The 14,707-nt window shown below is 37.7% G+C and overlaps 2 protein-coding genes across 4 annotated transcripts; one reads left to right on the top strand and one right to left on the bottom strand.

The window, feature by feature from the left end:
* The first annotated feature begins 1,074 nt into the window (after positions 1 to 1,074).
* On the top strand, positions 1,075 to 6,751 carry LOC141838067 (polyadenylate-binding protein RBP45). Of its 3 annotated transcripts, none has more exons than XM_074725458.1 (7): positions 1,075 to 1,630; positions 2,742 to 3,219; positions 5,157 to 5,212; positions 5,282 to 5,412; positions 5,499 to 5,595; positions 5,675 to 5,848; positions 6,480 to 6,751. In XM_074725458.1, exons 1-6 carry the CDS (start codon positions 1,223 to 1,225, stop codon positions 5,822 to 5,824), a joined length of 1,320 nt encoding a protein of 439 aa, XP_074581559.1. In that variant the 5' UTR covers positions 1,075 to 1,222; the 3' UTR covers positions 5,825 to 5,848; positions 6,480 to 6,751. The 3 variants fall into 3 exon arrangements, with proteins under 3 accessions (XP_074581559.1, XP_074581558.1, XP_074581557.1); XM_074725457.1 differs by having other exon boundaries at positions 5,672 to 5,848; XM_074725456.1 differs by having other exon boundaries at positions 5,669 to 5,848.
* Positions 6,752 to 7,877: 1,126 nt separating this feature from the next.
* LOC141838066 (uncharacterized) lies at positions 7,878 to 13,960 on the bottom strand. Its single transcript, XM_074725455.1, has 6 exons — positions 13,811 to 13,960; positions 12,159 to 12,757; positions 11,116 to 11,216; positions 9,911 to 9,994; positions 9,726 to 9,836; positions 7,878 to 8,182 (listed from the first exon to the last, which is right to left on the bottom strand). The coding sequence occupies exons 2-6, from the start codon at positions 12,739 to 12,741 to the stop codon at positions 8,141 to 8,143; spliced, it is 921 nt and encodes a 306-aa protein (XP_074581556.1). The 5' UTR covers positions 12,742 to 12,757; positions 13,811 to 13,960; the 3' UTR covers positions 7,878 to 8,140.
* Between the last annotated feature and the right edge of the window lie 747 nt (positions 13,961 to 14,707).

The raw sequence follows: 14,707 nt of genomic DNA, 5'->3' as shown, positions 1-14,707 counted from the left end.
TAATCAAAGAGCACTATATTATCTGAGTTTATCTGGTTTCGGCATCAACATTTTGTTTTTTCTGGGAGGCTTATGGCTGCTCATGGAGTCACGGCCTTGATATGAACGTCTCATGGAGCTTCAAGTTACATTCATCAAGATCAGTTCCTTCACTTCCTAAAATGAGTTGTGGGTTTTCATTTCTTGAAGTCACAACATCTTCCATGGCAATCTAGTTTCAATTTAGTCAATGATATCCTAAAATCTACAAATAGCCTGTTGCATATTCTGAAGAAAAAAAAAAATCATGATTGCTTAGAAGTTAGATCCACCAAAACAGAATTGTTGGAGTAAGGGAAGGGTTTGAAGAAGAAAAAAAAGTCTTTTTTCAACTGTATAGCTGTATCTTGTGCATTTCCTCCCTAACTAAGTTATTTGGTTACACAGGTGGGATTGCTTCTATGGGCCTATTTCTCCCTTGTAATTACCCTCAAATTGGAAGCCTGTTGTTTTAATAATTTTTTTCGTTCTATCTAACTACTAATTTATTTCTCTTCTGATAACGCCAATCAGTATTGTTCTTTAAAATTCAACATAACACTGCAATGATAGTTAATTATCTAATGGAGTTTAAATTTTTTTTTTCATTTTCTCTCTTTTATTCGGATTAGGATTAGTCGTTAGATAATCCATCGACTGAGAAAGAAATTATCATCCTCTTCTAAAAAAAGATGGAATTCGTCGTCCTAGTAGTCCCACACGATTCGTTCCACGATCATATGTGAAGAGGTAAATTGAAAAATTATAATTAATTACGATAGAGGAAGATATTATTTAACTTCATCAAAATTTGAATTTTTATTTTTTTTTATAAATTTATTTTGTCATAATTAACTCAGTTATATTTTAAAGATAAAAAATTATCATCCTCATGTACCAGAGAGAGACTCCATCGGCTCAGAAAGACCTAACCAACTTTTCTTTGAAAGTGAGTGGGTCCCAGCTACTCAGTTAAGAAACTGGGTAATTCCGTAAACGGTATTAGTATTGAATTTTGTTAATAAATAGGATCACGGCTCGCCTTCAGTCAAGATCTGTCGTCCTATCGTTAGGGTTTTCTCCGTTCCAGCCCTCGACCCCTTTCCTTTCGCCTCCAAATCATCCAAGCGAAGAGGGCCATCGCGAGGTCTCCATCGTTTTTCTTCCTTCTGGATCCGCGTGACTTTTCGTTCCCGATTCGAAGATGATGCAGCCGGGCGGCGGAATGGGGCAACAACCTCCGATGGCTCCGCCACCGATGGATCACCAGCACCAGCAGCAGCAGCAGCAGCAACCGCAGCAGTGGCCCGTGATGCCACTTATGCAACCTCCGCCTCAGCCGCAGTACTACCAGGCTGGCCCGCCTCCGCCGATGTGGAACCAACAGCCCTCTCAGGTTCCGCCGCCTGTCCCTCAGCCTCCTCCGCAGTATCAGCAACCGGCGCCGGTGATGCCACCCCAGATGCAGTACCAGGTTTCTGCGCCTACCCAGGCACCAGCCATGACAGCGCAGCAAGGATCGTCTGATGAGATCCGCACGCTTTGGATCGGCGACTTGCAGTACTGGATGGACGAGAACTATATCTACAGCTGCTTTGTTCATACGGGAGAGGTGTCTTTTTCTATCCATCTATATTCTTTTTAGCCCATTGGTTTTCAGTATCTATTGTTTCTATACTTGTTGGTTGTTGATTTCTGATTGATATATTTAGTAGCCTCATGAGGTATATTTATGCCACGTTTCTGTTTCTTGGTCAAGATGAATCAATCAGTTTTTCTATACACAAAATCAACCATCAATATTGTTAAGTCTTTCAACATAAGGCTTTAGAGTAACATAAATCTAAGTTGTGTTACTTTAGTGGTGCCAACTAAGGCCTACGCAATCTATTGATTAGTTGGTCAGGCCTCTTTGGACAATGAAACACTCAAAAGTGCAGAAACATTAGACAATACCTACTTACTAAATCTTGAAGATGTTATTGGATGAGTCATTTTTATTGAGAGAAAAATGTGAACCACATGACATGTTGATCGAAGATATAGTGTCCAAACTCATTTGTGATATCAAGGGTTCTATGTTAGACTGATGTTGTAAGACCATCCTTGCATTTAACTTGGGTTCAAGAAGTCCAAATATTTGCAAAACATGGTAACTGGAAGCATTGATAAAGAGGAGTATTGCTCCTGCTACTCTAATGCTAAAAAGTTAGCCAAATGATTGTACAAAGGTCTTCCAAAGTCCAGATAAGGGAGCAGAGTAACTTGGATTGTGACTGATATCTTTTAGCTATAGAACAAAGCCTGTCGTACATTATTACTTGTTTCATTATCTGACATGTTTTTCAAGATCTTAATTTATGCTCAAATGAACATTGTGTAAGCTTGCAAAAATTCATGAGCTCTTGCAGGAGTTTAGCATCAAAGGACATGCTGATCCACTTATCCTTTTTATTTTTGTGCATCTCAGGAAGTTACCTGATAGTTGGGACTTAGCTTCTTGTTGTTGCATATCCTGTAGTTTCCTCTGAGGTTAATTGTAGTGCAAACATTGAGATTTGGGAAAAAGTTTGGTTGCAACGTCTCTTTTCTTGAAGCCTCTATTTTGTTTTCTGTTCATCTTGTTGACTTGGATAATGATTGTCCTTGTAACTTGATTTTTTTTATTTATTCAATTTTTAGATGTGCATTTTTCTTCTCTAACATGTTCAACCCATGTGCAGGTTGTTTCAGTTAAACTTATTCGCAACAAACAAACTGGGCAGTCAGAGGGTTATGGTTTTATTGAGTTTGTATCTCTTATGGCTGCAGAACGAGTTCTTCAAAATTATAATGGTCAAACAATGCCTAATTCTGAACAAGCTTTCAGATTGAATTGGGCTACATGTGGAGCAGGAGAGAGGCGTGGAGATGGTGCTGATTATACAGTTTTTGTTGGTGATTTGGCTGCAGATGTCACTGATTATTTGTTGCAAGAGACATTCAAGAGCCACTACCCCTCAGTTAAGGGTGCCAAAATTGTCACCGATAGACTTACTGGGCGTTCCAAAGGCTATGGCTTCGTTAAATTTTCTGATCTTAATGAACAAACAAAAGCATTGACTGAGATGAATGGAGTTTATTGCTCAACAAGGCCCATGCGAGTTGGTCCTGCTTCTAACAAGAGGGCATTGGGTAGTCAACCACAATATCCCTCAAATGGTATGCAGCAATGCAATGTTCCTGAAATACTAATACTGTCTTGTTATTCTTCATATTGTTTCTACAGGACTCTGCAGGGATCCTATAATCAATTGGATTCCTTGTTGATTGGTTACATATTTAGACAGTTCATTTGAATTACATCAGTTCCTTGGTTATAGTTATCTTGGAATGTGTTAAAAGAATTTCCTTGGCCATTTTGTTTGCTGTCATGAACAGTAGCTTCCAGCACTTTCCTTCATGAATTGGACTCATTTACACTTAGTTTTGCATAATAAACACTTATAGAAACTCATGTTGTCTCAAAGCAGGATGACATGCCCCTTCGTTTAGGCCTTGGAATTGACTTCAGCTGAGATGCAAATCTCCTATAGTGAGGGGCCCAGTAGGTCAGTGTTTTGATTACATACTGATTCGGTTCTTAGTCCTTTCTGTGGCTTTATGGGCTACAATTTTTCAGTTAAAAACTACACTGGCTATCTTTAGTCGCTTTCAAGTTCCCACTTGCTTTTCCTTTATAATTCCTTCAGTTTCTTACTTTTACATCTATCATTAAATTTATGCCTTCAATTGTCATTTCCCTTTCAGTACGAGCCTTCATAGAATTGCTGCTATAATCATCTCATAGGCTGAGTGTATTATTTCAGTTCTTAGTTCTTTTCACAATTTATGAAGGAATCTATTTACAATCTTCAGATTTTGGATTGGTATTCACATTATCTTCTATCTCTTTTTTTTTTGAAGAATCTTAAATGCTGATTGGTCTTGTATTCTTCAATGCACCAAAAAGTTGAGATTCAGGTCATTGTTTAAGTGCATGAATGTGATCTTGTTAGTTGTATCCAGGTCAGGTAGGCCCAGATAACCTTATTTTCCTTAAATTTCAAGTGAGTTTAAGAATCATTTCCTGCTCAAATGGTTACTTTTTATTACAAGATTTGCATGGCTAATACTCAATAACTTCAGATCAAATAGTTCATATCATGGACTTCATTCCACATCATCAACACATTTTAAGCCTACTAGAAAACTTTACACTTAACAGAGTTTGTGGGCAGCTTCCTTTGTGTTGATTCTGGTGGTTGGCACCTGAATATCACTGTGATTGGTGAGATTATTGCTAATGTTATTGAACTCATTGATTTCAGTCAACAAGTTGTTGTTTGCAGGTTGCTGCTTATTTTATTTACATTTTCCATTACCTTGCTTCATCAATTCTTTAATTTCTATTTCCTGCTGGATGAATTTACAAAGTTTTTTGTAACTTAATCTCAAGATTATTATTTCCATCTATGATTATTATTATTTTAATAATCTAATGAACCACCTTGTCAACTGATAAATTGGCAAAGGCTGGAGCCTAACTAATCTTCTTCCTACTTGTTTAATTTTATTTGTTTAATTCTATACTAAAAAAACTTGTTAACTGAGTTGGCAAGGACCTTTCAAAATGTTACCTAGATCCACCATCTTGCATCTTTCTGTATTAGTTCATGGAATTTGATTATGCATTATGGGATTGATATCCATTTTAGCTTAATTGGGAATAACTTTCAATGAATGCCATTGCTATAAGATTTCTCTACGTTGAGATTGGTTTAAATGTTTTAATTACTACTAACAAGTGACTGTGTATGTAGTGAGGCTGTGTGTGGTGTGACAATTTGTAAGATACAAGTGTTCCCCACCATCAGTCCGCTTGTTGAAAGATATCATTTTGCTCAATTGTGTAGAAGCTGAATTAGCCACTTGAACTATCCATATCTGGATCAAACTCCCTTTGGCAGTATTGCATCGGCACAATGTTTGGAATGATTTTTGACTTCCAATTTGATTTCAATTATTTTATCATTCGTTTTGTTTTTCCTATAAACATTATATCAGGTAGAGAATTTTCAGATTTAAATCAATTGATGATGTTACATTGGCTTTTGTAGTTTCCTACCAGAGTGGACAGAATGCAGAGTCTGAGAATGATCCAAACAATACTACCGTGGGTCCTTTGTTTTGTTTCTGATAGCACTTTCAGATATATTTCTAAAACATGATGTGTGGATTGCAGATTTTTGTAGGTGGGCTTGATCCTAATGTTACAGATGATATTTTGCGGCAAGTTTTTGGCCAGTATGGGGAAATAGTTTATGTAAAAATACCCGTAGGGAAGCGATGTGGGTTTGTTCAATTTTCTAACAGGTTAGCACATACCAAACTTAAAGTACGAGTACCCAAACATTGTTAACCCTACTCTTATATTTCTTACTTTTTATGTTGTCTCTCAGGACAAGTGCTGAGTCGGCATTAAATTCACTAAACGGAACCCAGCTAGGCGGACAAAATATCAGATTGTCATGGGGTCGCAGTCCTACCAATAAACAGGTAGAACATGTTCGGTTTATTAATATAAAAGTGTTTTGTTTTGAAGAGCTTTACCAATGATTGTCCTTATCAGCAGCAGCAGGAACCCAACCAGTGGAATGGAAGCTACTATGGATATACCCAAAACTACGACAACTATGGTTATGCTGCCACCCCACAAGATCCTAACGCATATGCTTATGGAGCATATCAAGGATATGGGAACTATCAGCAACAGCAGCAGCAATAGCTGCTGGCACAGCAACTGCCTCAGGTATGTGCTTTGCTGATGCAAATTTCACATCACCACCATTGGCATAGTCATTTTTGTCATTATCGTCATCAGATAAATCTTTAACATCATTGTTGTCATAATCGTTCTCATCCTAATCACGATCACTTATGTTGGCTAGATAAGATCTTATCCTTCATGGAACTATATTTTTATTGTGCACAAGTTCAAACCAAAGAACATGTTGCATTTGTGCTGATGAGTTCTGTTCACAATGGCATTATGCACTTTGAAATCACCACATCATCATCACAGAATCTAAATAACAGTGTCAGTGATTTGGTTGGGTGGTTTGTTAAAATGGCTCAAGCAATATGGTGATTTAAAGGATTTTAGGGGTCACTTTCAGAAAAAACAAATTTAAACTTGGGATGTGAAATGATTAGTTTGAGTATAGTGATGCAAATATTGCAGACAACTTGATGGAGGTAAAAGATTGAGGAATGAGGGCAAATGAAAATCTCATTTTAAACAATTCTTAGTCAATATATCCACTATAAAGTTTGGACCGGATTATGTACAAAACTTAGCTTGATTGTCTGTACCCTTTTTGACTCTTGTTTGTCAAATTATACTGAACTACTGCTCAACTAAGATGTCATTTTTATTGCAGTGATCTGGGGAGCTCGTTGTGGCTTGGCTTGTAATTTCCACTAGGAAAATCTCGTTACTTTCTGGTTCCTGCTCTCCTCCCCCTTTGAATCCTTTTACAATATATTGATGCTGTGCGAACTTTGTAGTAGCTGTACCAAGTCGGTGGGTGATCGGTGATTACTCACTACTTTATTGCGCTGGAATTTTATCTTTCTATTGTGAGATTATGTGGTTGTTTGTCATTATGTTTTTAAATACTTGACTTTGAAGAGTTTTCTCTGATGATTGCTAGTTCTGTTTTCTATGGTCGTTGATGGTCTATGTTTTGGTTTCTTTTTTTTTTTTTTTATTATATTGAATGTTGGCATGAACTGCCGCTTTTAAATGCTTTTGGTAATTCTACGATTTTCAAAATCAAGGATAGAATTCTGAACTGATACGTGTGAATTTATGTTTTAGTTTAGTCAATTTTTAACTTTTTCATCCACACAGCGATTGCTTATTTTTTCGGACTAACAGGCACTTGTGAAATCTAATGTGCTATCGTTCGCTATATATTAATCAATAGATTACACGCCCAATCATACGATTAAGGCCCAGCTTGTGGACCTATATAAAGAGTAATCGGTATATCCAGGAAAATACAATCAATTAATATTGGGCCGAAGGTTTACAATATTAGGCCCATTAAGCAGACATGCCCCGATTTATCGTCCATTAAAGGGTGATATTTGTTCCTACATTTATGGCCCGTTAACGTCGATATACGGGCCGATCTGCAACTGTTTGATGGCCCGTTAAGATCGCTATGGGCTGATTTATGGCCCGTTAAGGCTAAAATGAACCCCATCTGCCTGTCAAAATTCGGCTACCGACAGGACTATTACCCAACACTATTCTACTCATTAGTCACCTAACGGGCTACTGCCTGGCCCACTAAGGCCACTTAACGTACTGTCGTCCAGTCTAAGGGCCGCAGAATTACCGAATGACTTTCTCGGGCTCATTAAAGCCAATCAACGGGCCATTCTATGGCCTACGATAAAAACTATTGGTCTGGCCTATCACTCATTAAAGGATCTGCGATTATGGCTCGATATGTATTACTACAGCTAATAGTTACTGACCTGCCTACTATCTGACTACTATCGTGCTTTTATAGGGCCCAGTATGGTGCACTAATGCGCCATCATTAGTTCATGGACTAAACTAATTGGTCCATGCGCCGTCATACGGCCTATATTTGGTTGCATAATCGCCGATAAGACTTTTCTTCGCTCAAAATGGCAAACCAATTTACCCAACTAATGGGCCATCTGTACCAAGCAGGGCACTGGCGGCGACTGGATGCAGTCGATATTTAAAAAAAAAAACATAGGGCTGAGATGATTTCTTTTTCTAAAAAAAAACAAAAAACAAAAAAAGCATACGACATTCTACTTCAAATGTCATCAACCTACAAGGACACGCGGCAACACATACCACCATTACACAACAACAGCAAAGAACAAAGCAGCCAGAAAAGATAAGTCTACAACCGATTGTATACTAATACATTTGGAGCATAACGATACCCCCTCTTTACCTGAGCAACCTTTTCACGAGTCACATCATGCCAGATAGCGGGAGAAGAAAATTCAGATTGTGCGGCTATGAACAGATTGTGCGGTTGTTAGAGCCTCACATGCACTCTTTCTCGCACAAGTCCAACAGCTGCAAGGTCTGATGAGACAAATAGGTGGAAAACAACCATTATTCAATGAGTTAAACAGCTTTAACATAACGTTTTACTCGTAAGCTAATACCATATTTTCTTCGTTTTACCTATATGTTAACAAATAACAACATTGAATATCGTAAGAACACTTCTTGACGAGGTGATAATGCCAAAAAGTTGATAAGCATTCCCTTTCATAACCATGCCAATTGGCACGGCTGGAATATTTTATTCCATTAACTGACACATGAAATGCTCTGAAAGATGATAACCCATTCTCTCATTGTCTTAGTTGTTATGTAGATAATGGCAAAAAGTTGATGTGGACAAATTAGAGAAATGAGTAGTTTTGTCAGATCCAACATGGTTCAAAAGGCCAAGGGGCGACTCAAAAGGGTCTGGCCTGCCTGTAGTTGAAGTCGCAGCTCCGACTCTTAACGAAGCAACAGACTTTGAACCTTAAGGTAAGCATGTTTCTTCTTCCTTCTTGGTTCCTCCCTCTTAGTCAATGGCACCATGTGCTAGCATAATCTAGTTCCGACCAGAAACAATACCCATCAAAGAACGAGACATTAAACTATGGTTCTCTGTTACTAAAACAACATAAGATTTAGCTTTGCCCCAATTCGGTCTTACAAACTCTGAGACATGTTTTTTCTAACCTACAAATTGCATTCCACCTACCTACACTAGTGTTCTTTTAACCGTTTCTAAACTGTCATGCACATCGAATTAGCTAGCTTATACTAAAATCATCATATCTTTAGATTAATTGATGTTCGTTCATATCTATTCTCTGCTAGAATTTTACTGAAAATAGCAACAGCCATCTTTTTTTAAAAGTGCATTCGATTAACAAGGAAGAGAATAAAATAAAAAATTCTTGAATTCTATTCACATGGAATAGAAATGGAAGAACTATTATGTTTGGTGAGTAAGAATAGATAGGTGTAATTTTGACAACGATAAATATCTGTAAGAGCCAGCTAGCCTATTGATCTGCCCTGCCAAGTCCATCCAAACCAAATTGACTGACCAACTTACCTAGCTTGACCTAATTGGTCCACTCGCTCTGCTCTTGATCAACCCATTCAGCCAGATTGATATGTGCAGCTTGCTTACGGTGTCGAGCGAGCATGACAAGTCAACCAAACTATCTGCTCAACCAACTTGCCTGAGCACCACCTTGCTCAAATAGTCTACTTGACCCTCCCATCCTGTCTAGTGTGTCTAACACAATCAGCACAATCAATCCATTTGATTCCTTTGCCCAATCGACTCGTCCAACCCAATCAGGCCAATCAAATTGTACACGAAACGAATAGTCTATTTTTTATGAAAAGGAAATGTCAATTCCATGAAAACGGTATTCAAATTCATTTCAATCAAATATGAAAATACCTATTCCATAAAAATTTATAGGAAATAGTTGAAGCACTATGAACTTTCCTCCAAAAGCAAAATCAGTTTTAATATGACAAATAGAGAGAAAAAAAAAAAGAAATATCAACCCATAACAAAAGCACAACAAAGTGAAGTAACTATTACCTCAGATATAGAGAGTTCAAGGCGAAACTTTGGACCATCATAGTGATGCAAAACTGGCCGAAAGGCATCTTCTTCAAGAGCCTTATAAAGTTTTCTAACACGAATCCTCACCTAATATTTTGCACCAAATACAAAATCTTAGCGTAGAATGTGATGCAGGAGAAGGCTTGATGGACATTATTTACCTGTGCTGGAAACCTGGACTCGCCTTTGCACTTTTTGTCTTCCCAAGCTGTTGGATCAATGTTAGAGCCCCCAAAACTAGCAGCCTACCAGAAACAAAGCACTTATATGTGAACAAAGCAAATAAGAATATTCGACATGGAAAATAACTCAGTTCAATTACTAATCTCCTCACACTTCAAATTGATAGACAAGATATGAGAAAGGGGAAAGAAGCTTTCCGATCCTATTGCTAAACTATAGTGGATGTTTTCTCCTTAATTTTTCCTCCAAAATTTGACTAAAACCTTCCTGCTAAAATATCCTGATGCATTAAATTAGGACAAATAGTGGAGTCTGCTAAAACTCTGGGCCCTGCAAAGGCCTTGGTTTTGAGATGGTTAGCTCAAGAAGGCTAAAGGTCTTTGGACTTGGTGACATTGTGAACTGGTTGAGTCCGTCCATATTGTCTTGAGTTCATCTTATGTGGGTAAGTTTCATCCAGGGCAGGTGTAATTTGGCTGGCTTGTTAGCAGCTCGCCTGCGGTTGTTGATGGGCTTTCTAGGTTGGGTTCAAAAGCAGGGTGATGTTTGGTGTGGACTGAGGTTAAATTTAAGTGGAAGGTTTGGGCTATAGTGGAGATTAAGTGGAAAGATTGGATTGAAGTGGAGATTGTGAAATGAAGTCCATGGTGGAGATTTTTGTCGTTTGGGTTTCGCTTGACAGTTGGATGTTAACTGTAGTTGGTCTGGTAATCCATTCAAAAGCCCCCTCAGGTCCCAAGCAAGGATGACCTATTCTTGGAATGACGACTCTATGTTGATCTAACTCATTGATCACATATCAATCTCTCAGTAGTTGACGATAATACACAGAGCCTCACAGTGCAAGCATATAATGAACACACACCAATGATCTATTGACCTGCTGAGATGGAGGGTGTTTCTACACACAACACCTCCATATAATAGTATGATCTAATGAACACACACCAATGATCTATTAGGCATATGCCCAATCTCGACTTGCCTTGTTCAGGAGAACTAAATCACAAAATTATGGAAGTGAAAGATCTAAAGTGAGAAGACATGCAATCATGAACACGAATAACAAAATTCTCCTCGACCAAGATAACATAAAAACTGCTACAATGCCTAGTTCACTTAGGCGATAAAACTAGCAGTACAAACTTACAGAATACAGAAGCTTAATTGAGAATATACTAACCTCAAATATCCCATGTAATTGGTGAGTGGTATAATTGTATAGAAAGAGAGGCAATCCTGGAGTAATGGCACGTACTGAGTCGCGGTATCTGGGAGGCAATCCTGCAAATGCGAGTCACAAGCAATTGAAAAATTTTATAGCTTGAATGGAAATAATAATCGCCTATTATGAAATACATATATAGAGGTAAAGCTACGTCATGAAACCTTCACTTGGATAGTACATAAAAGCATCTACAGGTAATTGATCTAAATGTTGTAAGAGAACAAAAAGAAAAGTAAACAATGATGAATTAGTAAAAAAATGGTGCAGGTGAAAGTAAAGAATTGATCCAAATTCTAATACAATGCTTTTTATGCCAGTTCAATAATGTACTGTCTATATAATACCATATGCTAGTAAAATAGAAAACCTGGAAAAGTTAAAATACTTCTTTTTGCATTATTGGGCACATGATATTCTAGCTTGCCATACTGAGTGGAGATACCCCTTAGTCACTGGAGAAACATTGCAAGAAGGAAAGCAATAAAAAATTGTTGACTACCATGTGGAATCCTTTTGTCATCTTATAAGGCTGAGTTTTCAGCGATCTAAACTGAAAAACTATATCAAAATATTAAAATACTGTGAGATAAATTGTCCTAAAAGAGAAAATGGACTGACAAGTTTTCCAGTAAGCAGAAAAGGACATGTAATTGGGCTAAATAGGCTTGATAATATCTTTCCACGTGACATTTAACAAAAAACAGATAGCATGAAGTGAATTTACATTTCATGGTTCTTAGCTCCAAGTAAAATAAAAATGATGCAGAAGATCAATATCATACAAACGAAAACCATTAGTTGAGAAAGATAAATTGCAGTAATAGAATGCAGCTTCTTTTGATTTATTGACAGAAAAAAAAAGCTCAACCTACATGCCTGAATGTTGGCTAGATGCATGATCAAACAATACTTTAGCAATGCCAAACTACAAATCAATTGCAAAAATCACATAGTTGCAAACCAAGATTCACAAATTGATTAAAGCTGAAAGATCATACCAAAAAGTTGCCGTTTGAGATCTTCCTGCATAGTATCATTGTTGCATACAAAGATATAACCACCAAGAACTTCATTCCTAGGGAGCATCTCAGTTGAGGGTAATGTCTTAAACCTCTTGTCAACAACAACATTGTTGTTGTTGTTGTTATTGCCATTGATGTTGTCATAACTGTTGCTGTCATTCTTATTGTAGTTGACTTCTCTGTTGGCAGAGTTTTTAGCATACTTGTTAATTGCATAATCCAGCTTGAAGCTATTGATCTCGTTAGTATTGCTTTTCTGGTAGGCATTGCTCATGCTATAAGCACCATGGAAGAGACTCTTTACAGAAGTATCATTTACCTTCAGATCTAGATTCATAAGTCCAAGATTGATGCTCTCGAGTTTGTTATCCTCGTGGAACTCAACCTTGTCATATGGTTTAGCTTCAATAGAGCTTTTTGAGTACTCCAGATTATTCTGGCGGCCAACTTTTGTCTTTGTCAGTTCAGCCAGTTTGGAAGTCATAACAGACCACTGATAGTCCTCAAAATTTTTTGTTTGACCACGGAATTCATCTCCCAATTTCCAGAGGCTATCCATCTTTTGACAAACCTAACTGCTTAAGTAAATTAATCCATCTTATTAAGGTGGTAATCAATTTTACAAAGCAAAACCAACAAAACGAAGAAAAAAAATCTCTCTTTTGAAAACCTAACTGTTTATGAAAGTAACATAAATTAAAATATCTAATGGTCAAAGAAGAGAAGTCTAACTATACAAAACAGCCAACAAAAAAAACACTTCTTAAACTGTGCAGATCAGGTGGTCATATAAATATCTATAATTTTCGCCGTAACAGAAGAGATTACATAGAAGAATCTAGGTAATTTTTGGTCTACAGATCTAACATTGACTAAAGACTTCATGAGAAGAAAATCTTAATCAAAAGAAAGATTGGTTGCACAAACTAGAAATTGGCATCCACTCTCTATCCCCTTTAAACAGCAAACGAAAATCACAGGAAACAAATATAACGAACACAAAAAGGCCATAGTGAAATTTTATCTGAGAAAGTCCAGATCTGAGATCTGGACTAAGACCAAGCTTGCAAATCAACATTGGGTGAACAAATAAGAGGAAGGTCAATATGATTTACACCGCAATAAAATTAATGCCCCACAAATCACGTTCTAAAGTAGAAACACAAGAATCCAGCCTCAAAAAGTTAGTTGCGCCTAGAAAATTGATATCCAATGCTCTATGTCCCAAAATACTGTTGATTCGAACTCCAGAACTCCAGACCTCGACCAAAGTCACTCAGTATCTAGCTGGCTTACCAGTTGGTACTGCTCCAAGCTTTTTGAACAACGAGAAGAAAACGAAACGAACAAGATAACACAAACCATGTTAGTGAAATAAAGTCCAGATCTCAACTAAATCCCAGCTTTCAGATCCACATTGGGGTGACCAAACACCAGCTAGGGCAACAAGATTCGCAATGGGACTAACTAAGCTCTTTAAACATCAAATTTAAAGAAGACAATCTATTTGATCATTTTAGTAAAATTTCAACTGCGAAAGTCCAGATCTCGACCAAATCGAAGCTCGCAAATCAACATTGGGGCGAACAAACAACAGTTAGGGCAACAAGAATCGCATAGGGACACACCTCTCTTCGACGCTGAAGCCAAGATCCTGGATCGGCAGGGCTTTTCGACGTAATAATCTGGAAACCCAAGCTTCTGAGATCGACGGAGAGGAAGACAAACCACCTCTCCCTCTTCTCCTTCGTGGGAGCAAAGAGGAATGCAAATTTCGCTGATAGATCTAATAAATATATGCAGAAGAAAATGGTTTGACCTGGATAGGCTTCAATTTGAAGAGAATTACTTCGCTGCCACTTGAAATTTTCGAACCACCGGAAAATTTTCATCTACTGCTCTGAAAATTTATATGCATTTTGCAAAATAAGCTACAATATTAATCAACCTCATTTAATAAAAAAAAAAGAAAAGAACCACGTAGTATTAAACAGATTACCCTAAAAATACCGAAACCAGATCCCCAAAACTTCGTTCGTATTGTATAGCAACATAAGCAACGCGGAAAGAAAGAAAACGCAGAAAGATTTACTACTTGAGTCCAAAATTTTACTCGAATAAATCTAGAAATTCCAGTTCTCGACCAATCTCAAGAAATCAACATTGAGCAGCAGTTAAAGCAGCAAGATCCGCACCCGGACTAACCTTGATCCAAAGCGGAGGAGGCGATCCGCCTTTTTCAGGGCTGGAAGAACGGAACCGTATCGATATTCTGCAAACCATTTCAATAGGAAAGCCAAACTGAAGAAGACGAAGGCGAAGACGAAGAGGCGAAGCCGCGAATGCGAAGCTGGAAGAAGGGAAGTCGATGGAACCGTTTCAATAGGAAATAGGTTGATTAGATTAGCCTTATAGTTGTTTCTATTTACGTTACTACCACTTTGGAACTAGTAAGTTGACCACGGTAGCCTTCTGGTTATAAATATTTACATTATTACCACTGCTGATACGAATAGGCTGTCGAA

The sequence above is a fragment of the Curcuma longa genome, chromosome 11, assembly GCF_044706935.1.
Source record: "Curcuma longa cultivar G26 ecotype Majalengka, Jawa Barat chromosome 11, ITB_CL_G26_1.1, whole genome shotgun sequence".
Lineage (NCBI taxonomy): Eukaryota > Viridiplantae > Streptophyta > Magnoliopsida > Zingiberales > Zingiberaceae > Curcuma > Curcuma longa.
This window is presented reverse-complemented; position numbering and strand designations above follow the sequence as displayed.